Raw genomic sequence first — 27515 nt, forward strand, 5'->3', positions numbered from 1 at the left:
CGACCACTGCAACTGACAGCTGGAACTGACAACCGGAAGCGGCAGATTCAAAACCACAACAAATGCCGGAGGAAAGATCACAGAAGCGCTTTGCAGGAGGCTCCCAAGCACTGAGGATGTCACCTAGACAGGGGACGAAATGTTTGCAACACAAATTCCCAGCTCGGCGAACAGAACCACAACAACGAACACCCGAGCTACAAATCTTCTCACAAACTTTGAGCATGTATCAGCCACTACCATTTTAGATTTAAGTAAGGCCAACTTGAATGAGATATGTGTGATGCTGTTGCCCTGTTAACAAAAGTTATTTTATCCTTTTTTCAAGACGAGTTGGAAAGGCAGTGGTGCCAAACTGGCTACCAGTCACTGCTTAAGTCAACAATCAGAGGATGCCTTTATGTTTTTTTTTAAAACAATTGTATAATGAAAGGGGAGTGGCCAGTTCTCCCAATTCAGGCTTTTTCTAGTTTGGTTTGGTATTAGCAGGCAGTCACAGCCTGCGAGCGACCGAGAGAAGCAGCTACAGTGAAACAAGGTTCCATGGTTCACCAGATGTTTCTTGCCTGATTCTTCTCTGAAATCTCTCTAGCCTGTGAGAGCCCATGTTTGAATTTAGCTTTTGTCAAGGGTGTGTTTATGCGATGTTGCGGCAATTGGAACAGCTCCTTCATAAAGTTGCGATATGCTGTTGGTTGGGTTTTCAAATAAGTTGTTATTCTAAATTCTGTTTACTTTGTTCATGTTTCAACTGTAATGTTTAAATAAATTATTTTTTGCTTAATGCAGAGTGGTTTGATCAGCTGCATGGAAAAAGAAAACAGCCACAGACAATTAAAGAGAAAGGAACAACATAAAATTAAATGAAGGGACTTATAAAAGTACAAAAAACAGCACTAATGCAGCTGAATAGAAAGATTCCAAGTCCAGCAAAGGACAGCCAAGCAGCTTATAAGAGATACTAAAAGGTTCTGAAAGGAAACTCGCCAGTGATATCAAAATTAACAAGACATACTATAGGTAGGGAGGAAATTAATAGAATTAAAGAGTGACAAACCTTCAGGACTGATGGTTTCCATCCAAAGGTATTAAAGAAAGCAGGGGAGTACATATCAGATGCTAACAGTAATCTTTCAGAGCTCCCTAGATACAGGAATTGTCCTTCTGGATTGGGAAATTACATGTCACTCCACCTTTTAAGGAGGGCAAAAGAGGAAAACCAGGGAATTACAGACCAGTTAGCCTTATATCTGTGGTGAGCTAATTGCTGGAATCTATAATCAAGGATAGGTAACTAAACACCTTAAAAATTTTCAGTTAATCAGGGACAGCCAGCATGGATTCATGCCTAAAAAATCTTACTGAATTTTTTGAAGAGATGACTAATGTAGTGGACTGGCGAATGTCTATGGATGTTATTTGTAGGGACTTCCAGAAGGGATGTGATAAAGTCCCATGTAAAAGACTGTTAACAAAAGGTAGAAGTCTACAGGGCAAATTACTGACATGGCTGATAAACCAACAGTGTGGTGCTGGAAAAGCACAGCAGGGCAGGCAGCATTCGAGGAGCAGGAGAACCAACGTTTCAGGCATAAGCCCTTCATCAGGAATGAGGCTTATGGGTTGGGGCTGAGAGATAAATGGGAGGGGGGTGGGGCTGGAAGGAAGTAGCTGGGAAAGCGACAGGTGGATGAAGGTGAGGGAGAAGGTGATAGGTTAGAGGAGGCAGTGATGGATGGGTCCGGAGGGCAGTGCCGAGTTGGAGGCTTGGGACTGGGATAATGTGGGGGGAGGGAATTGAGGAAGCTGTTGAAATCCATATTTATCCTGTGTGATTGCAGGGTCCAAAGGTGGAAAATGAGGTATTCCTCCTCCAGGCTTCGGGTGGTAGCAGTTCAGCAGTGGCGGAGGCCCAGGACCTACATGTACTTGACGGAATGAGAGGGGGAGTTGAAGTGTTCAGCCACGGGGCGGTAGGGTTGGTGGGTGCGGGTGTCCCAGAGATGTTCGCTGAAATGATCCGCAAGAAGGCGTCCTGTTTCCCTGATGTGGAGGTGACCACACCGGGTGCAACGAATGCAGAAGATGACATTGGTAGAGGTACAGGTACATTTCTGACGGATGTGGAAGGATCCCTTGGGGCCTTGGACGGAGATGAGGGGAGTGGTGTGGGCGCAGGTTTTTCATTTCCTGCAGTGACAGGGAAAGATGCCAGGAGTGGGGTGTGGGCTGGTGGGGGATGTGGACCTGACGAGGGAGTCGTGGAAGGAATGGTCTTTTCTGAACCTAATAGGGGTAGGGAGTGAAATATATCTTTGGTGGAAGGGGTCTATTTGGAGGTGGCGAAGTGGCGGAGAATGAGGTGTTGTATGCGGAGGTTGGTGGGATGGAAGGTGAGGGCCAGGGAGGTTCTGTCCTTGTTGCATTGGGAGGGGTGGCGTTCAAGGGTGGTGCGTGAAGTGGAGGAGATGTGCTGGAGGGTATCGTCAAGTTGAAGGCGTTGTGCAGGGAAACAAAAATCTTGGTGGAGGTGAAGGGCATAGGTGGTGTCTCGAACGTAAGTAGGGAGTTCCTGGACTAAGTGGGAGAGGACGGTGTCAAGGTAGGAAGAGATGAGTTCGGTGGGACAGATACCGGCTGAGACAATGGGTCGACCGGGCGGTCAGGTTTGTGAATCTTGGGAACAAGGTAGTTGAAGTTGCGATCGTGGAAGAAGGAGGCCATCTTGGACTTTGAGGTGGAATCATCCTGGGAACAGATTCGGCAGAGGTGGAGGAATTGGGAATAAGGGATGGCGTTTTTACAGGAGGTAGGGTGGGAGTCAGTGGGCTTGTAGTATATGTCTGTGATTAGTTGGTCGCCAGAGACGGTGATGGAGAGGTCCAGGAAGGGGAGGGAGGTTGCTGAGATGGTCCAGTTGAATTTGAGGTCGGGGTGGAAGGTGTTGGTCGAGTTGTTGAACTATTCACCCTCCTGATGGAAGCATGAGGTGGAGCTGATACAGTCACTGATATAGTGGAGGAACAGGCGGAGGGTCATGCCGGCGTAACTGCGGAAGCTGGACTGTTCCACATATTTGACAAACAGGCAAACATAGCTGGGTCCCATTCGGTACCTTGGCAGGACAGTGTTGAGGTAGGAAGAGATGAGTTTGGTGGAACAGGTGCAGGCTGAAACAATAGGTTGACCGGGGCTGTCAGGTTTGTGAATCTTAGGAAGGAGGTAGAATCAGGCAGTCCAGGGTTCACAGACAATGAGGTTGACATCAGTGATGTCAGCAGCCAAGTACCCAACAGTAACGTTGCCCTCGCTGCCTGTGACGCCACTTCCGCCCCCATTAACAGAGCCATAAACACAATTTCCACCCTCTTTGTGAGCATCACTTCCTTTGGTGACATCACTACGGACACTATAACCATACCCACTCAAGCAACTGTCTCCGCTCCCACCTAAAACTCCAGCCCCACTCCAGGTCCTAGCTCCCATCCTGCCGTGTCTTCACCATTCCTCCAGACCTCCTTCTCATGGAGGACGAACATTTAGTCCTAAGTAAAGGCCTCTCCTTTATCTGTCTACAGTCCCAAATTAATGAGTTCGACACATACTGCGACCTTGAACGTTTCTTCCTCCACCTCCGTGCCTACCTTTTTATCCAAGACACCATCCACCGAATGAGGACCCCTTCCCCCACCTCCAACACGACCCCATGCCGGCCTGTTGCCCCACCCTTGATCTCTTCATTTCAAACTGCCGCCATGACATCGACCGCTTCAACCTGTCCATTCCCCTCACCCACTCCAACCTCTTGCCCTCACAACGCACAGCCCTCCACTCTCTCCGCTCCAACCCCAACCTCACTATCAAACCCACAGACAAGTGGGGTGCAGTAGTAGTGTGGTGCACCGACCTCTACACTGCTGGAAGCCAGGTGATAACTTGCAGACACCTCCTTCTACTGCCCCCCCCCCCTTGATCACGACCTCACCTCCCATCACCAAACCATCATCTCCCAGGCCATCCACAACCTCATCACCTCTGGGCATCTCACATCCACAGCCTCCAACCTCATTTTCTATGAACCCCGCATTGTCCAATTTTACCTCCTTCCCAAGATTCACAAACCTGACTGCCCCGGTCGACCCATTGTCTCAGCCTGCACCTGTCCCACCAAACTCATCTCTTCCTACCTTGACACCGTCCTCTCCCACTTAGTCCAGGAACTCCCCAACTACATTCGAGACACCACCCATGCCCTTCACCTCCACCAAGATTTTGTTTCCCTGCACAACGCCTCATCTTCACCATGGGCATGCCGTCCCTGTACACATCAATCTGCCACGACAAAGGTCTCCAAGCCCTCCGTTTCTTCCTCTCACGCTGTCCCAATCAGTACCCTTCCACCGCCACACTCATCTGCATGGCTGAACTGGTTCTCACCCTCAACAAATTCTCCTTCCAATTCTCCCACTTCCTCCAAACTAAAGGGGTAGCCATGGGCACACACATGGGACCAAGCTATGCCTGCCTGTTTGTCGTATACATGGAACAGCTCATCTTCTGCTGTTACAATGGCACCACCCCCCACCTGTTCCTCCGCTACATCGATGACTGTATTGTTGCCGGCTCGTGCTCCCACAAGGAGGTTGAACAGTTCATCAACTTTACCAACACCTTCCACCCTGACCTCAAATTCACCTGGAACATCTTGGCAACCTCCCTCTCCTTTATGGACCTCTCCATCACTGTCTCTGGCGACCAACTAACCACAGACCTCTACTACAAGACCACCAACTCTCACAGTTACCTATACTACACCTTCTCCTACCCTACCTCCTGTAAAAACGCCATCCCTTATTCCCAATTCCTCCGCCTCTGCCATATCTGTTCCCAGGATGACAATCCCACCTCAGAAAGTTCCAGATGGCCTCCTCTTTCCATGATCGCAACATCCCTTCACACCAGGTTGACAATGCCCTCCAGCGCATCTCCTCCACTTCACACACCACTACCTTTGAACCCCACCCCTCCAAAGCAACAAAGACAGAACCCCCTTGGTCCTCATCTTCCACCCCACCAACCTCGGCATGCAACGTATCATCCTCCGCCACCTACAAACAGACCCCATCACCGAAGATTTATTTCCCTCCACACGCCTATCAGCATTCTAAAAAGACCATTCCCTCCGTGACTCCCTTGTCAGGTCATTGCTGCCCCACTAGCCCACACCCCAGTCCTGGCACCTTTCCCTGCCACTGCAGGAAGTGCACAACCTGTGCCCACGCCACTCCACTCACGTCCGTCCAAGGCCCCAAGGGATCCTTCCACATCCATCAGAAATTCACCTGTACCTCTACCAAAGTCATCTACTGCATCCATTGCACCCGGTGTAGTCACCTCTACATTGGGGAGACAGGACACCTTTTTGTGGATCGTTTCAGAGAATGTCTCTGGGACACCCACACACACCAACCCCACTGCCTCGTGGCTGAACACTTCAAATCCCATTCTGTCATGGACATGCAGGTCCTGGGCTTCCTCCACCGCCAAAATATTACCACCCGACGCCTGGAGGAGGAATGCCTCATATTCCGCCTTAGGACCCTGCAACCACACCAGATAAATGTGGATTTCGACAGCTTCCTCATTTCCCCTCCCTCTACATTACCCCAATCCCAATCCTCTAACTTGGCACCTCCCTCCAGACCCATCTATCACTGCCCCCTCTATCACCTTCTCCCTCACCTTCATCCATGTATCGCTTTCCGAGCTATCTCCCCACAATCCCACCCCCCCCCTCCCATTTATCTCTCAGCCCTGACCCACAAGCCTCATTCCAGATGAAGGGCTTATGCCTGAAATGTCGATTCTCCTGCTCCTCAGGTGCTGCCTAACCTGCTGTGCTTTTCCAGCACCACACTCTGGACTCTGATTTCCAGCATCTGCAGTCCTCACTTTCTCCTTGGCTGAGAAACTGAGTGGCAGATGACAGAAAGTATGGTTAATGGGCAGGTACTCAGATTGGCAGGATGTGACCAGTAGTGTCCCACAAGGATCTGTGTTAGGGCCTCAATTATTCATATTATTTATTAATTACTTGGATAATGGCATGGAAAGTCAGATATACAAAATGCTGAAGACACAAAGTTAGGCGACCCAATAGACAGTGGAGAAAATAGCATAAAATTGCAAAGGGATATTGATAGGCCAAGTGAATGGGCAAAATTGTGGCGGATGGAGTTCAATGTCAACAAATCTGAGGTTATCAATTTTGGACCGAGAAAGGATAGGTCAGGATACTTTCTAGATGACATGAAGTTAAATACAGTGGATGTCCAAGAGACTTGAGGGTTCGGGGCATACATCTGTAAAATGTTATAACAGGTGCAGAAATTAACCAAGAAAGCTAATGGAATGCTGGCCTTTACTTTGAGAGGACTGGAGCACAAGGATACAGAAGTTGTTTTGATTAGATTAGACTACCTACAGTATGGAAACAGGCCCTTCGGCCCAACAAGTCCACACCGACCCTCCAAAGAGTAACCCACCCAGACCCTTCCATATCCTATATTTACCACTGACTAATGCACCTAACACTATGGGCAATTTAGCACGGCCAATTCACCTGACCTGCACATTTTTGCATTGTGGGAGGAAACTGGAGCACCCGGAGGAAACCCACGCAGACACGGAGAGAATGTGCAAACTCCACACAGACAGTCGCCCGAGGTGGGAATTGAACCCAGGTCCCTGGTGCAGTGAACCACCGTGCTGCCCCTGGATGCAGACTCTTTAGATATTTTGAAGACCGATCATAAGATCATAAGAAATAGGAGCAGGAGTAAGCCATGTGGCTCCTAGAACCTGCTTCATCATTTAATCTGATCATCATCCAAAATTCATCAGATCCACAACATCAATTTCCCTGCACTCTCCCATTGTCCTTGATTCCCCTCCTAATCAACATTCAAACTATTCCAGCCTTGAATATAGACAAGGATTCTGCCTCTCTGTGATACGGAGTTCCAAAGACTCTCAACACTTTGAGAGAAACAATCCCTCCCCACCTCAGTCTTCAATTGGCATCTCTTTATTCTGAGACTGTGCTGTCTGGTCCTAGAATCTCCGATAAGGGGAAGCATCCTCTCAGCATATACCCTGTCAAGCCCCTTAAGAATCCCCTATTTCAATGAGGTCACCTCTTATTCTGCTAAACGCCAGTGAGTAGAGCCCCAACTTGTTTAGCCTTTGCTCATAAGACAATCCCTCCATACCAGGAACAAAACCAGAAGTTGCTGGAAAAGTTCACCAGGTCTGGCAGTATCGGTGCAGTTATACTGCAGTTATGCAAAATCCTGGTTAGATCCCACTTGGAGTACTGTGAGCAGATCTGGGAGCACATCTCAGGAAGACTATATTGGCTTTCGAGGAGTACAATGTAGGTTTACAAGAATGATAGTTGGACTTCAGTGGTTAAGTTATGAGGAGAAATGTTTTCCCTGGAATTTAGAAAGTTAAGTGGTGACCTGATGAAAGTCTTCAAGGTATTAACAGGAAAATGCAGAGTAGATAAAAATAAATTTATTTTCACTGGTTGGGGATTTTAGAATCAGGGGGCCAGACATTCAGGAAAGATGTTACGAAGAATGGTAAATATTTGGAACACTCTTTCACAAATAGTAGTGGATGCTGGATCAGATGTTAATTTGAAATCTGAAATAGAGGAAGTTTCTTAACCAAAGAATTTAAGGGAAATAGTCCAAAGGCAAATATTTGGAAATAGGTCACAGATCATCCATGATTGAATGAATGACTCAAAGGACAGAATGGCCTACTCTTGTTCCCATAAACTTAAAGAGCAAGCATATAATTATGCAAAGACAACTGACTGGTCAGAAAATTGGACAGAAAATTAAAAAAGCAAAGCAAGGCCAAAAAATATGGACAGAAAAATTAATGTATGTGCATAGCTAGTTTGAAATATAAACAATGGTAAGAATCTCTATTTAGAAAGAATTAACAAAGTGAGTGTTAGTCCCATAGGAAGCATGACTGGAGAATTAATGGAAAATAAGGAAATGGTAGACAAATTGTACATGTGTTTTACAATGATCTTCACTGTAGATGATACAACCAAAATCCCAGAAACAGCGGTAAAACAGAAAATGAAAGGCAAGGAGGAATTCAGGAAAATTATAATCGTCAGATATTTTATGAAAGGGGAAATCATGTTTGACCAATCTAGAAGTTCTTACACATTCTATGTAAGAAAAAAAAAGGGAAACTGGTCGATATACTGCACTTAGATTTCCAGAAGACGTTAATAAAATGCCACATTAAGCATTAGTGGGGAAAATAAAAGCACATGCTATAGAATGTGGCATATCAACATGGACAACAGGCTGGTAAACAAGCAGAAAGTAAACATAAACTGATCTTTGTAGGTTGGCAAGATGTTATAAGTGGTGTGCCACAGGAATCGGTGCTGGGATCTGAACTGTTTACAAATTATGTAAATGACTAGGATCATATGGTTGTATGGTTGCCAAGTTTGCTGACAACACAAGGAATTCGTAGTGAAGTTGGATGTGAAGAGGGCGTAAGAAGGCTACAAAAAGATAAAGATAGGTTAATTCAGTAGTCAAAGATGTGGAAAATTGGAGCACTGCGTAGGAAAATGTGGAACTATCTGTATTGGCAGGAGGAATAAACAAAAAGGAGCATATTATCACATGGTGAGAAATTGCAGAGGTCTGAGGTTGCAGAGAAGTCTTGATGTCCTAGTGCATGAATCTCAAAAGTTTAGTATGCATGTACAACAAATCATTAGGAAATCTAACAAAAGATTATCATTATTTGGAAGTGGATTACAAAGACAAATTCAGTTAAACACTGCACTGGAGTATTGTATACAGAATTTGGCACTTTATTTAAGGAAGGATGCAAATGCATTGGAAGCAATGCATAGGTTCACAGACTACAGAACAACCTAGATTGTCCGAACAAGATGGCTGGGGAGTATTTTGATTGGATAACTGATTGTTCGGATAACTAATCAGGGTTTCTGTGGCAGCAGCAATACCAGGAAAAGGGTTTCTGTGCCAGCGGCAATAGCAGGAACAGGGTCCCTGTGGTGACCCTGTTCCTGCTCTCGCCGCCAGCCCATGCTGCCCGCTCTCGCTGTGCTTTTATTTAAATTTAATAAAATTTTTTACAGGATCTTGAGATCTTCAGATAATCCAAAATTCTGATAATTGACGTTCGGATAACTGAAGTTGTTCTGTAATTGCTAGAATGAATAGATTGTCTTATGAAGAAAGGTTAAATAGTCTCGGCTTGAATTTGCTGGAATTTAGAAAAATACCAACTTAATTGGATCTCGTGTGATCTTGATAGAGTAGACTCTATAACTAAGACAACGTTTCCTCTTCGGGAGAATCAAGAATTAGGGATCACTGTTTAAAGCAAAGATTAGGCAATTTCTGTTTTCTCAGAAGGTCATGAGTCTTTCAAGGTGGTGGAAGCACAGTCCTTGAACATTTTTAAAGCTGATGGTTATAAGGATAGCAAATGTTGGTGGGAATGTAGATTTGAAGTGACAATCAGATCAACCATGACCTTATTAAATGGCACAGCAAGATTGAGAGGCTCAATACCTTACTCCTCCACCTTGTTCATATGTTGGTACATAGGTTTCATAGAGTTATATAGCATGGAAACAGACCATTCCATCCAACCAGTCCATGCTGACCATAATCATAAATTCAATTAGTCCTATCTGCCTGTGCTTGGTCCATATCCCTTCAAACATCTCATTCATGTACTTATCCAAATGTCTTTTAAATGCATCCGCCACTTTCTCTGGAAGTGCGTTCCACACATGAACCACACTATGTAAAAACAAATTACGCCCATGTCTTTTTAAAATCTTTCTCCTCTCATCTTAAAAATATGCCCTCTAGTCTTGAAATCCCTCACCCTAGGTATAAGACACCTGCCATTCACTTTGTGTATACCCCAATGATTTTATAAACTTCTATAACGTCACCTCTCAACCTTTTACTCTACTGTGAATAAGTCTCAGCCTATTCAGCCTCTCCTTGTAACTGAAACCCTCCATTGCCAGCAACATTGTGATTAATCTCTTCTGAACCCTCTTCAGCTTACTAATATGCTTCTTATAACAGCGTGACCAGAAGAGGCCTCACCAACGTCTTGTACGGCCTCAACGTAACATCCCAACTCCTTTACTCAAAGGTCTGAACAATGAAGGCAAGCATGCTAAAAGTTTTCTTATTTCCATTTTGGAATTGAAGGTGTATTGTCAATCATGTTAGACATCTTTAATCCGCTGGGGCTTGGATTAACTTGTCTTCTACAATCAAGTGCAATTTAGCTCATTATACACAAATCCCAGTTGTTATAGTAGTAAGGGGGAACTATAAGGGGCAGGTGATCAGGCAGTTCTTGCCTCTGCTTGCATTTTCCGAGATCTAAGGTTTGGGTTTTATTTTCAAAGCTAAACCAGGTAACCCTTCAATCACTGGAAGTGTGTAGCATCACCACACTCAGTGTGAATCTTTAGCCAACTCCCAACCTCCAGGAGATTGCCCACATCAGACAGAATCTGGCCTCAAGTTTTGTTTGTGGTTCTGTTCAAGGCCATCCAGCAAAGAAGGGAGGCCATTATTCTCCAGAAACGAAAGCAAAAAATAACCTCACAGTTCACCTTATCCAGTGCCCCTGTTCTTTCTGTAATAAACGGAAATACACACAGCGCTCAATGTAATATAACCAAGGTTCAATATTAGTTTAGTATAAAACTTTTCCACTTTCAATTCCCTGTCCCTCACTTATTTCTGATATGACATTTTGGACAAATACACAACCTTTAGTGACTTATGTTAATTGTATTCCCAGATACCTCTGCTACTCCCTCGTTCATACTTTCTGGGTAATATGCAATTTCCTTATCTCTTTAAAATAAATGTAATATCTCACACTTATCTACGTGAAATTCATTTGACAATTATATGTCCATTAAAGTTTATTCATACCTTCTGGTCATTTGAAGGATCCAAATGCCCAGCATGTCCTTCTGACTTTTGGTCTGTACCCTTGTACATTACAGCATTTCAAGTGCATAGCCAAACATTTTTTTGAGTGCAATGAGGGTCTCTACCACCTTTCAGATAGCATGTTCCAAGTCTTTACCCACTCCAAATGAAAAATAATATGCGTAAGTTAGCAACAAGTGTTTTCCAAAACAACTGACAGACACTTCCACACAAAAAGTCACCATCCCAGCATATCTTCCAGACTTATGAGGTCACAGTTAATGTGTTTCCACTGCATATTCACAAAGCTGGAAGATTTTAACCAGGCAGTTACTAACCCTTTTTTTCCACTGAGATCACAATCTCAGGTTTAAACAATTAGCATTGTGAAGATTTGTAGCTCAGGATCCAGGTTTGCTCGATGAGCTGAAAGGTTCATTTCCAGACATTTCTTTACCTTACTAGGTAACATCTTTAGTGGACCTCATGCAAAGCAATGCTGAAAATTCCTGCTTTCTATTTATATGTTTGGGTTTCATGAGGTCCACTGAAATGTTACCGCGTAACATCTCAGCTCAGCGAGTGAACCGACATCCAAAGTTAGCATTGTATTTATTATAATAGCATCCACTACACATTACCCATAGAAGCTCTTGCAGCTTAAACTAGCGATACCATATTCATTTGCAAGGAATTTACTATGCCAGGAACTTCACATTTTTCTAGCTCCTAGATAGCTGAGTATTTCACTGTTGACAGGTTTGAAAATATTTTCTCTTCTCTGCAGCCTCCCTCTTGCTTCCCTCTACTTTGCAGCATCCCTATCTTTCCCAAACTCCTTGTGCTATTCCTCTCTCACCTAACACCCCCATTCCTCCTGGCACCAGTTTCTCTCCTGTGCCCTTTGTGGTTCTGTTTCCACAGCCTCTGTTTTATCCTCCATGCAGGTTCCCCATCTTGCTCACACTTCTAGCCTCCCGATCTTCTACCCACTTCTTCCACCATCCTCCTTGCTTCTACATCATCGCCATGCACCGTGCAGTCTCCCCATATCCCTTACTTCCTTTGCAGCCTTCCCGTCTTCCACCCAACCCCCCCTTGTAGCGTCCAAGTTTGTCCACACCTCCCCCTTTTCATCCTCCAGATCTCATCCCCTTATTCCCTTAGAGACTCTTTCCTCTCACTAGAAGGACAAAAGGCCATCTTATCAAACAAGGGATTCCACCACTTGGCCTCGGTAAAGTAATTGTAGGCTCTCAGACTTTGGGTCTGACCTGAGAACCCAGTCCTCCAGTCAAATGCATCCACTTCCCAGACTGGGTGAAAAGATAGGAACAAATTACTGCACATGCTAGAATCTTTACTGAAAAAAAATGCTGGAAATCACAGCGGGTCAGGCAGTATCCAAGGAGAGAAAGCAAGATAACATTTCGTGTCTAGATGACTCTTCATCAGAGCTCTGACCCACTTGGGGTGATCTTCAGCATTTTGTTGTTTTCTGGCTGAGGAGATGCTGGCTCCCAGAATCTGGCAGTTGTTTCCCTCAGTGACTGTCCAATTGCCAGCCATTACTTTTCTAACTTCTCACTGCTTCTCCAATCACAGAGTCCATCTTAAGAAAGCACACTTTTTTTTACTTTTGAAAGTGACTATTCTCCAATTGTTCACCACTGTGAATGAAATTTCAATTGCATTTTATGGACTTTGGGGACAGATTTCCCTACTATCACTGTGAATTTTGAGCATGGATTAAGAATGTATTTGGCTCAGATAAACTGGAACCAAAGATTAGCAGATGAAACTAAACTGAATGGAGCTTTAAGGAAGCGAGAATTCACATGTGATCAAGGTACAGTCCCACAAGGGGGGAAACATTGGGCAAACAAATCCAGAGGTGTCTGGACAATGAAAGAGATGGAATTTAATGTGAATCAGAGAAAGTATGATTGAGGTATTAAATGAACATTCCATAATTTGTCTTCACTAAGGAAGGCAATGGTTAAAAAAAAGGCAGTTCATACACTTGAAAAGTCTAAAATTGATAAGGAGGAGATCCTAGATAGGCTGACTATGTTTAAAGTTGGTAAGGTACCAGGATGGGATGAAATGCATTCAGGTATATTGAAGGAATTGAAAATGGAAATCGCAGAAGCACTGGCCATAATTTTCCCAACCTCCTGAGACTTGAGGGTATTTCTAGAGAACTAAAGAATGAAAATGTTGCACCATAATTGAAAAATAGGTGTAAGGATAACCCAACAATTACAGGATAATTTAAATTCAGTGGGGGGGGGGGGGGGGGGGGGGAAGAAGCTCTTAAAAATGATGATTTTGTTACTTTGGTAATTAATTAAGGAAAGCCAGTGCAAATTTGTTCGGGCAAATTGTGTTTAACTTGATTTGATAAAGTTAATAGAAGTGTTTGATGAGGATGATGCTTCAATTTGGTGCACATGGATTTCCAAAATGAATTTGATAAAATAGTTGCAGACTTCTGAACCACATTATAGTTCATGCAATCAAAGGGACAGGAACAACAGATACAACATTGGCTAAGTGAGGAAAACAAATAGTAGAGGTCAACAGTTGGCTTACTGATGAGAGGAAATTTATAGCGGAGCTCCAAGAGTTGCTGTTAGGGCTCATGCTCTTCCCTGATATATATTAATGACATAAACCTTGGTATAGAGGCATATTTTCAAAATCTGTGGATGTTATAAAACTTAAAAGTATAGTAAACCATTAGGATAATGTAGAACTTCAAGTGGTCATAAGACAGGTTGATGGAATGGGCAGAAAAATGACAAATAAAGTTCAAGGCAGAGAAGTACAAAGTGATTCAATTTAGTAGGAAGAACACAGAGACAGTAAGATGCGATTTAGATTAGATTACAGTGTGGAAACAGGCCCTTCGGCCCAACAAGTCCACACCGACCCGCCGAAGCGCAACCCACCCATACCCCTACATTTACCCCTTACCTAACACTACGGGCAATTTAGCATGGCCAATTCACCTGACCTGCACATCTTTGGACTGTGGGAGGAAACCGGAGCACCCGGAGGAAACCCACGCAGACACGGGGAGAACGTGCAAACTCCACACAGTCAGTCGCCTGAGTCAGGAATTGAACCCGGGTCTGTGGCGCTGTGAGGCAGCAGTGCTAACCACTGTGCCACCATGCCGCCCACCATGCCGCCCATGAAGAGAGTGTTGAAGTAAAGGATCTGGGTGTTTATGTGCATAAATCATCAAAAGTAGAAGGACAGGTTGAGAGCACAGTTAATAAACATATGGCATCCTCGGTTTTACAAACAAATTAGCATGGAATATAAAAGCAGAAAAATTATGTCAATCCTTTACAAAATATGAATTTACAGTAACCGGCATTACACATTATGAAGGATGTGAAGACAACAGATTGGGCCCAGAAAATGATCCATAGGCATGATTCCAGGGAAGAAGCACTTCAGTTACATTGAAAGATTGAAAAGGTTGGGGCTATTCTACTTGGAGAAGGTTAAGAGGAGATTTGTTAGAAGTCTTCGAAGTCATGTGGGTTTTGGGCAAAGTAGATAGGGCAAAAGGATCAAAGAACCAGAGAGCACAGATTTAAACTGTGAAAATTACATTAGAAGAACATTACAGATGGTCCATTCATGCAAGAACCCTTCTATGATATTAAATCTCAATTAAATCTCTGCTCAGTGTCCTGTGTGGCAAAGGAAACAACTCCAGCCTAGCCAATCTTACTAACAGTTAAAATGGGCCACTTCTGGCAACATGCTCAGAAATTTACTCTGTAAGCTCTCTGAAGTGATCACATCCTTCCAGTACTGTGGAGACCTGAACTGTACACAATATTATAATTGTAGCCTAATACACTTACACAGTTCTAGAATAATCTATATTTGTATATTCTAAGCATATGAAAATTAAAGAAAAGCATGCCATATGTTTTCTTAACTAACTTACTAATCTGTTCTGTCTTCTGCATTTTGGGAAAGCAAATCTTAGCAGGACTTATACACTTAATGATAAGGTCCTAGGGAGTGTTGCTGAACAAAGAGACCTTGGAATGCAGGTTCATAGCTCCTTGAAAGTGGAGTCGCAGGTAGATAGGATAGTGAAGAAGGCTTTTGGTATGCTTTCCTTTATTGGTCAGAGTATTGAGTACAGGAGTTGGGACGTCACGTTGTGGCTGTACAGGACATTGGTTAGGCCACTGTTGGAATATTGCGGTCAATTCTGGTCTCCTTCTTAGCGGAAATATGTTGTGAAACCTGAAAGGGTTCAGAAAAGATTTACAACGATGTTGCCAGGGTTGGAGGATTTGAGCTATAGGGAGAGGCTGAATGGGCTGGGGCAGTGTTCCCTGGAGCGTTGGAGGCTGAGGGGTGACCTTTTAGAGGTTTACAAAATTATGAGGGGCATGGATAGGATAAGTAGATAAAGTCTTTTCCCTGGGGTCAGGGAGTCCAGAACTAGAGGGCATAGGTTTAGGGTGAGAGGGGAAAGATATAAAAGAGACCTAAGGGGCAACCTTTTCACATAGAGGGTGGTACGTGTATGGAATGAGCTGCCAGAGGATGTGGTGGAGGCTGGTACAATTGCAACATTTAAAAGGCATTTGGATGGGTATATGAATAGGAAGGGTTTGGAGGGATATGGGCTGGGTGCTGGCAGATGGGACTAGATTGGGTTGGAATATCTGGTCGGCATGGACAGGTTGGACCGAAGGGTCTGTTTCCATGCTGTACATCTCTATGACTCTATGAATCATAGAACAAAGAACATTACAGCGCAGTACAGGCCCTTCGGCCCTCGATGTTGTGCGACCTGTGAAACCAATCTGAAGCCCATCTAACCTACACTATTCCATTTTCATCCATATGTCTATCCAATGACTCAGTTGACATATACTCCCTATTCCAGAGTTTTTCTCAGAGTGTCATGAAATGGTTTTTGCTTATATATTTCAAAATTTTCTTGTCCCAGAGGTATCTAGCTGAATTAGTAAGGGGGTTACATTACTAAGGGGAAGAGCTTGGATTAGAAGATCAATATATGTAGTCTGCTTAGGTGGAGCTATGAAACAGCAAAGGGCTATAGACACTGGTTGGAATTATTTATGGACTGCTAAATACTAGTAGTACTGGGAGATATAATCCTTGCCTTTGTGCCCTCCCCAATTGTATGAACATACACATTTGCAGCTTGAATATCAATTTTTGCTTTTCTATGCACCTGAGCAGACTACTGTCATTGACAGTGCACAGATTCCTTCCTCACCATCAACCGGAGTCAATTTTTGAAATATCTGTCAACCTCTTAAATATGGGAGACATTAAGCTAAATTCATTAATACATTTCATGAAAAATTGGATCCCATTAGCTTTTACATATATGATGAGAAGTGTTATGTCAAAAATTATTTGTCAAAATTCTAGCTAAAATCTCTGAAAACTACATTAAAAAGTGTTCAACTCATTGAATCTCCAGGCAACTTTCTCAGACAAAATCTAGACGACATTAATAGTATGCCACTTTCCTGCTCTGTTAATTTCCTCAAAGAATTCAATGAAATCGATCAAACAAAACTTTCTGAAATTCATTTGGTGTTGAACAGGAATGTATTTTCCAGCACTTTTAAAATAGTAGAAACACACTTCTGTCATCTCCTGATTAATACCATGCCTCCTAGTAATACTAATATTTAATGGTCCATAAATAAGTCCAATCAATGTCTACTGCCCCTTGCTGTTTCATAGCTCCACCTATCAGACTACACACATTGCTCCTCTAATCCAAAATCCTCCCCTCAGTAATGTAACTCCTTTACCAATTCACCCAGATATCTCTGGGACGAGGAGTGAAATATATATACATATATATAGTTACAATAAAGAAGATTTAAAATATTTAAATGCCAAAAGAAAACTATCGGAAAATGCACCATATATTCTCAATAAGTAAGCATATAATTTTTCACACATTTACATCAGAAATACTTATAAAACATTACTTTGATTGTGTCATAGCACCCGAAATAGGAAGCTCGATATACAATGATGCCATTCACTGAAACACCAAATCCCTGATAAAGTCCCCTGGGTCCATCCCGCTTCGCAACTTTTGTGATGCAATCAGTGAGACCGGTAAATTGCCGCTCCTCAGGACCTATAGTTTAAAAGAATATGTTTGATTACATTAAAAGACATCTTAACTACAACTTAAGTTTCTTTGAACAACTCAGTTGGTAATTGCAAATGTGAAAGATGTTGGATTAGTCTTCTGTGGTTGTACATCAATAATTACATTAATTATGTAAAGTTGGTTCAGTTGGCTGTACTCTCATGAGTAAGATTTTAAACTCCACTCCAGGACGTAGAGCACATGGTTTAGGCTAAAACTTTCATCTACCAGTAAAGCAATGCTACGTTGTTGCAGGTGCCACTATTTGCAGGTGAAGTGTTAAACACAGTCCCTTGCCTGCCAGTTTAGCTGGTTTCTGATATACAAATCCTACCAAAACTACCAAGTGGCAGAGTGGGGCTCATCATGAACAATCTATTCCCCTAATACTTCCTTGTCCTTTGAGCACATCAACACATTCTGCCACTCTTATTTTCTCTACTTACTTCAATGGGATAAGATGAAGACTGTCCACAAAAACTGGACAAATCTGTTCATGGGAAAAATACAGAAGACTAGAGGTAAAATATACAACTGATACAAAACATTGTTTATATTCCAAGGGACATGTGGCTTTTCTTTCCGGAAATAAAAGCCCGCCATAGAGACGTACAGCACGGAAACAGACCCTTCGGTCCAACTTGTCCATGCCGACCAGATATCCCAACCCAATCTAGTCCCACCTGCCAGTACCTGGCCCATATTCCTCCAAACCTTTCCTATTCATATACCCATCCAGATATCTCTTAAATGTTGCAATTGTACTAGCCTCCACCACTTCCTCTGGCAGCTCATTCCATACACGTACCACTCTCTGCGTGAAAAGGTTGCCCTTAGGTCTCTTTTATATATTTCCCCTCTCATCCTAAACCTATGCCCTCTAGTTCTGGACTCCCCCACACCAGTGAAAAGACTTTGTCCATTTATCCATGCCCCTCATGATTTTATCAACCTCTATAAGGTCACCCCTCTGCCTCCGACACTCCAGGGAAAACAGCCCTAGCCTATTCAACCTCTCCCTATAGCTCAAGTCCTCCAACCTTGGCAACATCCTTGTAAATCTCTTCTGAACCCTTTCAAGTTTCACAACATTTTTCCGATAGGAAGGAGACCAGTCACAGACAATTGAAGAGATACGAGGCAACGTGGGCTGGATTTTATGCAACCCAGAACTGTAGGCACCATGGTGGCACGGTCCATTTAAATAGAGGAGAAACCCTGCATCAGTTTCCTATCTGCAGGAAAACTTCACTGATCAAACTGGAGGGTGAAAAGGATTGACCCGGAATTCCTGGTGTTGGTGCTAGCATGTTAGTAAGGCTCAGTGGTCTAAATGACATCCATTATTTCTGTGCCACTGCAATTTAGTGGTACTTGGAGTCTAAAATGGAGGCCATCATTGCTGCCAGCAAAACAGAAAAGGTGGAACAAAGTCAGACCTTTCCTACCGGACTTGACGACATCTTCAACTGCAGCAAAGTCAGAAACCTACAATTGCAAAAGGAAAAATACTCCAAATGTGTTTCCAGAAGTTTCTAACCTCCATTCCCTCAGTGGGACAAAAGAGAATCAATAGGTCTACAACTTTTCAAAATTCTATCTTGACAGACTTGAGAATTAATAGTGGCTTCTCAGACTTCACTAAAAAAAAAGTATGTGTATCCTCTTCTAATCACCTTTGTTTGTGTTTGTCTATGTTATAGTGGTGCCATTGTGATGATATTGGTGGGTTGAGAATTAAATACTTATCCTTTCCTTTTTCTAAACTTATTAAAAAAAACCTATCATGTCCATTCTTCAGAATCAGAGCACTAAAAAGGTTAAAACTTCTTCTTTAAAGCACATTTTGTTGCAATCAGTTAAGGTGGAAAATTGAGGAAACTTACCTACAATTTTCTTGGTAAATTCGGCTATTCTGGATTATACAATCTCCTGACTGGGATTGTAAAAATCGATTGATCCACACTCCCATTACTATTTGTTGTGAAAGGTGGGATAGAATTGAATGGTTCTTTTTCTGCCAACATGTATGCGATGAGCTAACTTCTTTGCTGTAAACCCTTGAGTACTTTTATCCTCTCTTTGTCAAAACCATCAAACCATTCCTCCCTTCTGCTTCTGAGCGTTGCTGCTGCATCTCCAATCTCCTTTTCCTCTCCTATGTTCCTGACTGTAATTGTTTTCCAAATCTGTCCACCTGTCATGCAATCCTAGTTTGAACCTTTGCACTCAGGATTTCAGCCATTTTCATTTCTGCTAAAAACAGATATTTGCTCTAGCCAGTATTACAAATTAAATCCTGCGATTGAGATCATAGTTCAATGTACTCAATCACACTCATTTAAATATGACGGTTCACCACATCATACTTACTCCCCGAATGCATTTTTTCTGTTGTCCACGTCAATGGATTATTCTTATTTGATTCTATAAGTATCTGCCTAATCAATCATTCTGCACTAACAGCTTTTCTTCCTACTTCCACACTGTTACCATCAGAGTCCTCCAAGTATAAACCTTCTGAATCTCAACTTTTTAAATCTATTCCTCGCAGCTTCCCATCCTCTCAAAATGTTGAGTTCTCTTACATTGTTTAAAATTTGAGTTGAATCATGTGGAGAGAGTTCTCACTACATGTGTTGCTGTTTCAGCTAGTGTCTGGAAATTTGATTCCAATTTTCCTACCTTTGCCAATATCAGCAGCTAAGCGCGTTCGTGCAAAATCCAAGGGATATACAAAGCAGAGAGATGTGGCACCCGCAGCTCCTCCAGATGCTAAATTTGCTACGAACCATTTACCAAACTGAAATAGAAAATATTATTGCACTTGTGAATAAATATTTGAACTGGACATTAACATTTTCAGGTATAGATATTCAGACTATTTTCTCAACAATTGGCATGGCTTATCAACAATGGTATATCCATCTCTCATCTAATCAACAGTGTTCAATTCTCTTCTGTTTGCTTCAAATTTTACGTCTCTCCAGATTCTAGGTTAAGTATACGGTTTAAAACTTCATTGTGATTCAAGTTTTCAGACTGAATAGAAAAAGGACCAAGGACAAAGTTACATAATAGAAAGATACAAGCAAAACAGAAGAATCATTAAAGCTACAAAAGTGTAATGCAGTTTAATATCTATTACTGCCTCTTAATGATTCAGACACAATACATTCCTGGGATAGCATATGCTTTCATGTTAAAATTTATTGCCTCGTGCACCAGAGGGAGTGAGCTTCAACACAAAAATTAAATGTAACTATTTTATGTATTATTTAAATCATACCTGTTTCTCTTTATCAATTCCTGCCATAAATATTTGCTTGTACTTGTCCTTGAAGGCAAAGTTCAATGCCTGAGTTGGGAAATATCGAATCACATTTGCTAAGTTGCCACGCCAAAAACTGATAAATCCTAAAGTAGAGAAAACTTTTGTCAAAGAACTGTCTTCAGATACAGAAAGTGAAAGTATCAGAAAAACTTGCAGTTAGTGAAAAAACAGAATTTAAATATAAGAAGTGTTTGCAAAGGTTTTGTAGAAAAAAACATGCAAATAAAACTAAAGTAAAACAAAGAACTGCGAGAGGTAAAGATCGGAAACAAAAACAGCAATTTCTGGAAAAACTCAAGAGGTTTGGTAGTTTCTGTGGAGAGAAAGCAGAGTTAAATTCAAGGAATTAGATTAGATTAAATTACTTACATTGTGGAAACAGGCCCTTTGGCCCAACAAGTCCACGCCGACGCACAACCTACCCAGACCAATTCCCCTACATTTATCCCTTCACCTAACACTATGGGCAATTTAGCATAGCCAATTCACCTGACCTGCACATTTTTGGACTGTGGAGGAAACCGGAGCACCCGGAGGAAACCCACACAGACACGGGGAGAATGTGCAAACTCCACACAGTCGCCTGAGGCGGGAATTGAACCCGGGTCTCTGGCGCTGTGATGCAGCAGTGCCACTTGATGAAGATGATAACTTTTTTTATCATTAATTGTTAGATCTGGTTGGCCCATAGAACACATTAATAGGAGTTGCACTGCAATTGTAAAACTGTCCTCCATTTGAAGATTATCCTGATGTGATATAAACGATCTGATTTACACACATTTTTAATTTCATTTAAGTCTGGGTTTGACTTTTGAGTTAACATGGGATTTTTGCATGTCTGATGTTAACTAACTTGCAAGTATTTCTGTAGCCATGGTGATATTTAAAGAAAAACTGATTACAAAGGGCTACTTTTCAAACCTAAAGGGTTTTTGCTTAATTTAGGAGTTTATAACTTATCAAGGTAGACAACTGTACCTCAATAATTCTGTTAGAATTTTCTGGACTAGTTTTTCTTTTAATGTTTGAGAAAAGTTGAGAGGCTTTTGTTTCAGTTTTATTTTGTTTTAGGCAGTTCTGTGAAGCCTGTACAGGGATTGCAAGTATACAGCCGTATTCTTGAGAAGGGGAGAATATAGTAAACTAGATTACTATAGAGTTAAAGTTAGTGATAAGACCGGAAGAGGTTGGATGAAGCCCTGAAGTGGATCTAAAGCTGAGTTTATTTAAACTCAAATGTATAATAGCTCCAGGTATAAGCTATCATATGCTCCATTCTAGGAATTGAAATTACAGTCATCTTAAGTCTATTGAGACGTTAGAGAAAGGGATCTTGTGAGTAGTCTTCAAGGGTTTGTGTACAACGGATGTTGACCTTTTTGTAACTTTAACATAGTAAGTATGGTAAGTTTACAGATGACAACAAAATTGGAGGTGTAGTGGACAGCAAAGAAGGTTTCCCCAGGGTACAATGGAATCTTGATCAGGTGGGACAATGGCAAATGCCGAGTTTAATTTAGATAAACGAGAGGTGCTGCATTTTTCGAAAGGCAAATCAGGCGAGGACTTATACACTTAATAGTAAAGGTTCTGGGGAGTGTTGCTGAACAAAAAGACCTTGGAGCGCAGGTTTATGGTTCCTTGAAAGTGGAGTCACAGGGAGATAGTGAAGAAGTCATTTGATATGCTTACCTTTATTGGTCAGTGCATCGAGTATAGGAGTTGGGAGGTCATGTTGTGACTGTAAGGATTTTGTTTAGACCACTATTGGAATACGAGTGTGTGGTGCTGGAAAAGCACAGCTGGTCAGGCAGCATCTGAGCAGCATGAGAATCGAATTTGAGCATAAGCTCTTCATCAGGAATCCAGGATGTTGCCTGACCAACTGTGCTTTTCCAGCATCACACTCTCAACTCTGATCTCCAGCATCTGCAGTCCTCACTTTCTCCCACTATTGGAATAATGTATGCAATTCTGGTCTCCTTGCCATAAGAAGGATGTTGTGAAACTTGAAAAGGGTTCAGAAAAGATTTACAAGGATGGAGGATTTGAGCTATAGGGAGAGGTTGAATAGGTTGGGGCTATTTTCTCTGGAGCGTTGGAACTGAAAGCCAACCTTATAAAATCATGAGAGGCATGGATAGGGTAAATAGACAAGGTCTTTTCCCTGGGATGGGGGAGTCCAAAACTATAGGACATAGGTTTAGGGTGAGGGGGCAAGATTTAAAAGGGACCAAAGGGGCAACCTTTTCACACAAGGGGTGGTACGTGTATGGAATGAGCTGCCAGAGAAAGTGGAGGAGGCTGGTACAATTACATTTAAAAGGCATTTGGAGGGGTACATGAGTACGAAGGGTTTCAAGGGATACAGGCCAAATGCTGGCAAATGGGACTAGATTGGTTAAGAATATCTGGTCAGAATGGATGAGTTGGACCGAAGGGTCTGTTTCTGTGCTGCATGTCTCTGTGACTCTATGAATGATTTGGGATGAACGAGATTATGCTTTTATTATGTGTTTAAAACTGTTTGAATTTGCATTATCAGCAAATAGATTGTGTTATCAATAAATAAGTTCATTTTATTTGATATTCATTACTTTTGCTTAATAAGTCTGTTTTATTGTTTAAAAGATCTGCAACATTGCAAGCAAGGAACCTAAACTGAGCCCTGTAGAACGCCACTGGAAACAGGTTTCCATTCTCAAAAATATACATTGCCCATTACTCTTTCAAAAACCAAAAGTGTGGATGCTGTAAATCAGAAACAAAAACAAAGTTGCTGGAAAAGCTCAGAAGATCTGGCAGCACCTGTGAAGAGAAAGAGTCACCAGACCTGCAACGTTAACTCTGATTTCTCTTTACAGATCCTGCCGGACCTGTTAAGCTTTTCCAGCAATTTTTGTTGTTGTCCATTACTCTATTTTCTGTCACAGCCAATTTTGGATTCAACTTGCCACATTTCCCTATATTGCATGGGCTTATTTTTTCACACAGTTTGTTTCCGAGTTGATATAAAGTAATAGTCATAGAATTATACAGCACGGAAACAGACCCTTCTGTCCACCTTGTCCATCCTGACCAAATATCCCAAATTAATCTAGTCCCATTTGCCAGCATTTGGCCCATGTCCCTCTAAACCCTTCCTATTCATATACTCATCCACATGCCTTTTAAATGTCATAATTGTACCGGCCTCCCACCAGTTCTTCTGGAAGCTTGTTCAATACACCCTCTGCATGAAAAAGTTGCCCCTCAGGTTCCTTTTAATCTTTCCCCTCTCCACCTTAAACCTATGGTGATAGTTTTGGACTTCTTTACCCTGAGAAGACGGCCATAGCTATTTAAACTACCTATGTCTCTCATGATTTTATAAACCGCTATGAAGGTCACCTTTCAGACTCTAACCTTCCAGAGAAAAACCCTTCAGAAGTGGACTAATGTCCTGGACAGCTGCAACATGACATCCCAACTCCTACACTCAATGCACAGACCAATAAAGGCAAATGAATCAAACACCTTCTTCACTAACCTGCTTACCTGTAACTCTACCTTCAAAGAACTATGAACCAGCACCCACGGTCTCTTTGTTTGATAACACTCCCAAAGACTCTACCATAAACTGTGTAAATCATACCCTGATTTGCCCTACCAAAATGCAACACCTCACATTTATCTAAATTAAACTCCATCTCCCACTCCTCAGCCCAATGGCCCATATGGTCCTGTTGTTATCCAGCGATAACCGTCTTTACTATCCATTACAGGGGAACCGCGATTATCCGAAGTCCTTGGGCGGGCAGGTTTTCATTTGGATAATTGATTATTTGGCAAATTGATTTGATGTTAAACAAAGGAAGCTGCACTGCCCATAACTGCGTTAAAAAAGCATGCAAACAGAGTTATTATTTTATTTGATCACTAAAATCTCTATAAACACTGCATATCGCTTAAAAATTCTTAACATTTTACAATTCAGCTAACTTTTTCTGTACCTGTACAATAAAAATAATTTATTGAGGTGGAGGTTGATTATTATTTCCAAAGAAATTATCCAGCCGCTGTTGCTTGAGGAAGTGCTGTCTCTTTTTTTTTTGCAAACAGTAACATTGGACTAAGATGCATCAATTCAACAGCATCAACTTCATCTTGTGCTTTGTACCACTCCATGAAAAGTCGCAAACTGTCAATAGCTTCATTAACGGGGACTGGAGGTAGTGTCGGTATCAGATTTTCCTTGCTATCCACACCATTCATACATTCCTGCTGTTCCTCTGTGACTACGTCGACTATTTGATAATCGGTGAGTGTCTCTGTTCCAATTTCGTTGTCACAGTTCATCCAAGCATCAATCTGTCTCTACAAAGTCTCGTAAACCCAGTTGCCTGCAGTTTTCGGTGATGTCAGTGGTTATGCTTTTTTCTGGATGGATGTCCGCTTCAGTGGCATGGCTCCCAACACACAAGCTATTGTACCAACAGTCTAATTGTTGATGGCTTGATGCGGTCCCAAGATTCAGCAATCATGAATATAGCGTCCTTGACTGTGATTGCCTTATTGATTTCCTGCAGTCCTTTGTCAGCATTGTCTTCACCCAGGGCAACATGCAACATGTCACGCCAGTAATATTATTTCATAATTGCAATGATTCCTTGATCATGCGGCTGCAACCTTGAAGTGGTGTTGCGTGGGAGAAACAAACACTGCTGATCGTAACTGGCTGCCTTTCACAGTGCGTGCCCTCACGTTGTCAACAAGCAGAAGGGCACGTTGCTCGAGTCCTTTGCGTGACAAATGTGACCTGACAGCAGGTACAAAGTCTTCACGAAACCAGGATGAGAAAAGTGGATATGTCATCCATGCCTTATTATGTGCTTTGTACCTCAAGGGAAACAATTTCTTGTCACAATTTTTAAAGCAACAGGGACTGGCATATCGCCCAATGCAGACAAGCGATGATTTATGAGTGTCGGTGGCATTGACACAAGGGAAAATCGTGATCCGATCCTTATGCGCTTTATGTCCCGACACTTGCTTTTCCTTGAAGGACTTAAGTGTTTTATCTGGCAGTGCAAGCCAGAACAATCCACCATCATCTGCATTGTACAATTGCTCAGGTTCACTTTCCTTCATGAATGATGGATTGCAGTTTTAGTGTGTAGTTTTCCACGGTGCTGTCATCCACAGGCTTCTGCCCTAAGTACGCTGAGCTGCCTAATGCCGTGATGATGTTTGAAGTGCTGTAACCAGCCCAATGATACACTGTGATCAGACTCATCGGTGTGGAGGCGTTCATGGAAATTGGCAGCTTTTTCCAGTATCATCGGGCCAAGATACGGAAATTCCCTTTTCACGTTGCTGTGAAAAACACAAAAGTACTGCTTGGTAGAGTTGCCCATCCTTTGCTGGCTTCATGGATTTTCTTTTTAGAGCATTTGCAGTGTCACTTAGGCTGATGAATTTCTCAATCGCTGGTCTTGCTTTCTTAATATCAGACACTGTCGCTATTCCAATGTTGTACTCCTGTGCAATCCTCGATGCCTTTTCACCACGATCCAAGCGCTGTAAAATCTCACTTTTCTGTTCAATTGTCACTGTGGTGTGCTTTCTTTTCACAGACATGCTAAGTACAGTACGTACAAACTCAATCAGTTACACCAGATACGAACTCAGAAAAAGTCGTAGAGGGAATGAAGACACCACTGACTTTGTCATGCACTTTTAAATCTTCAGTATGTCAGTTATTTACATGTGTTAAAATTCTTTCAATACTAAGACAACTGACTGACTAAGATTGTTGGACCAGTGTCATTAACACCTTACCTGCTGCAACGCTTGCACATCATGTTTTGTGCGAGTACCATCCCCCTTCCCCCCAGTTTTCCTCAGTTAAATTAAAGACCCGATCTTTGCACTATTGTTGGTTAAAATTATGTTAATACTGCTATAACTGACCGACTGAGATTGTTGCAGCACTGTCATTTACACCTCTTTTATGCAACATTTGCAGATCATCTTTGGTGCAGCATTTACTTCCCTTGCATCCTACAAAGTGCTGGGGTATACCCGATCAGGTCCCGGGGATTTATCCACCTTTACGTGTTTTAAGAAATCCAGCACCTCCTCCTCTGTAATGTGGACACTTTTCAATATATCACTATTTATTTCTCCAAGTTCTCTGGCTTCCATATCCTTCTCCACAGCAAACAACGGACTCAAAATATTCATTTAATATCTCAGTCATCTCCAGCGAATAGATGCCGAGTTATCTTTAAAGGGGTCCAATTCTTTCCCTGGTTACTCTTTTGCCCTTAATGTATTTGTAGGATCTCTTAGGATTCACCTTAACCCTATTTACCTAAGCTATCTTGTGTCTCCTTTCTGCCCTTCTGATTTTCCTGCTGAGTATACTCCTACAGCCCTTGTACTCCTCGAAGGATTCATTCAATCCCAGCGTCTATACCTGCCTCCTTTATTTTCCTTGACGAGAATCTCAATTCCTCTAGTTATCCAGGATTCCCTAAACATACCACCAGCCTTGCCCTTCACATTAAGAGGACCATATTGCCTCTGGACTCTCTCTCTCACTTCTGGAGGCCTTCCACTTCTCAACCATCCTTTTACCTGTACATAGCCTCTTCCAACCAACCTTTGAAAGTTTTTGCCTATTACCATCAAAACTGGCCTTATTTCAAATTAGAACTTTAACTTCTGGATCAGGTCTAGTTGAAGCCACTATTATTTTTGCCCAAGTATATATTTAATATTCTTTAAAGTAGAAGTAGTAAGTCTGTATGGAGTAATTCAAGAATAGGTCAAGTCATGGTGAACAGTTTATCTAAGTGGAATTTTCCTCTTATATGATATGGCAAGTCAGGGGAACTTCCAACGTCCACTGTGATCACAGGTGCAGGACATGTCTTCAGGTGCAGCT

The 27515-nt window shown here is 42.3% G+C and overlaps 1 protein-coding gene across 2 annotated transcripts in view; it reads right to left on the reverse strand.

The window, feature by feature from the left end:
- The window catches only part of LOC122539394 (ADP/ATP translocase 4-like), a 50996-nt gene that overhangs the window by 17129 nt on the left and 6352 nt on the right, over positions 1-27515 (reverse strand). For both annotated transcript variants that reach the window (XM_043674185.2, XM_087979815.1), the window contains exons 2-4: positions 20537-20664; positions 19933-20050; positions 17078-17232 (exon numbers count right to left, since the gene is read on the reverse strand). In XM_043674185.2, coding sequence (XP_043530120.1) covers positions 17078-17232; positions 19933-20050; positions 20537-20664 — 401 coding nt within the window. The remainder of the gene's footprint in view (positions 1-17077; positions 17233-19932; positions 20051-20536; positions 20665-27515) is intronic.

The sequence above is a fragment of the Chiloscyllium plagiosum genome, unplaced genomic scaffold (assembly GCF_037043375.1).
Source record: "Chiloscyllium plagiosum isolate Xiang-an unplaced genomic scaffold, Cpla_swu_hap1 HiC_scaffold_36, whole genome shotgun sequence".
Lineage (NCBI taxonomy): Eukaryota > Metazoa > Chordata > Chondrichthyes > Orectolobiformes > Hemiscylliidae > Chiloscyllium > Chiloscyllium plagiosum.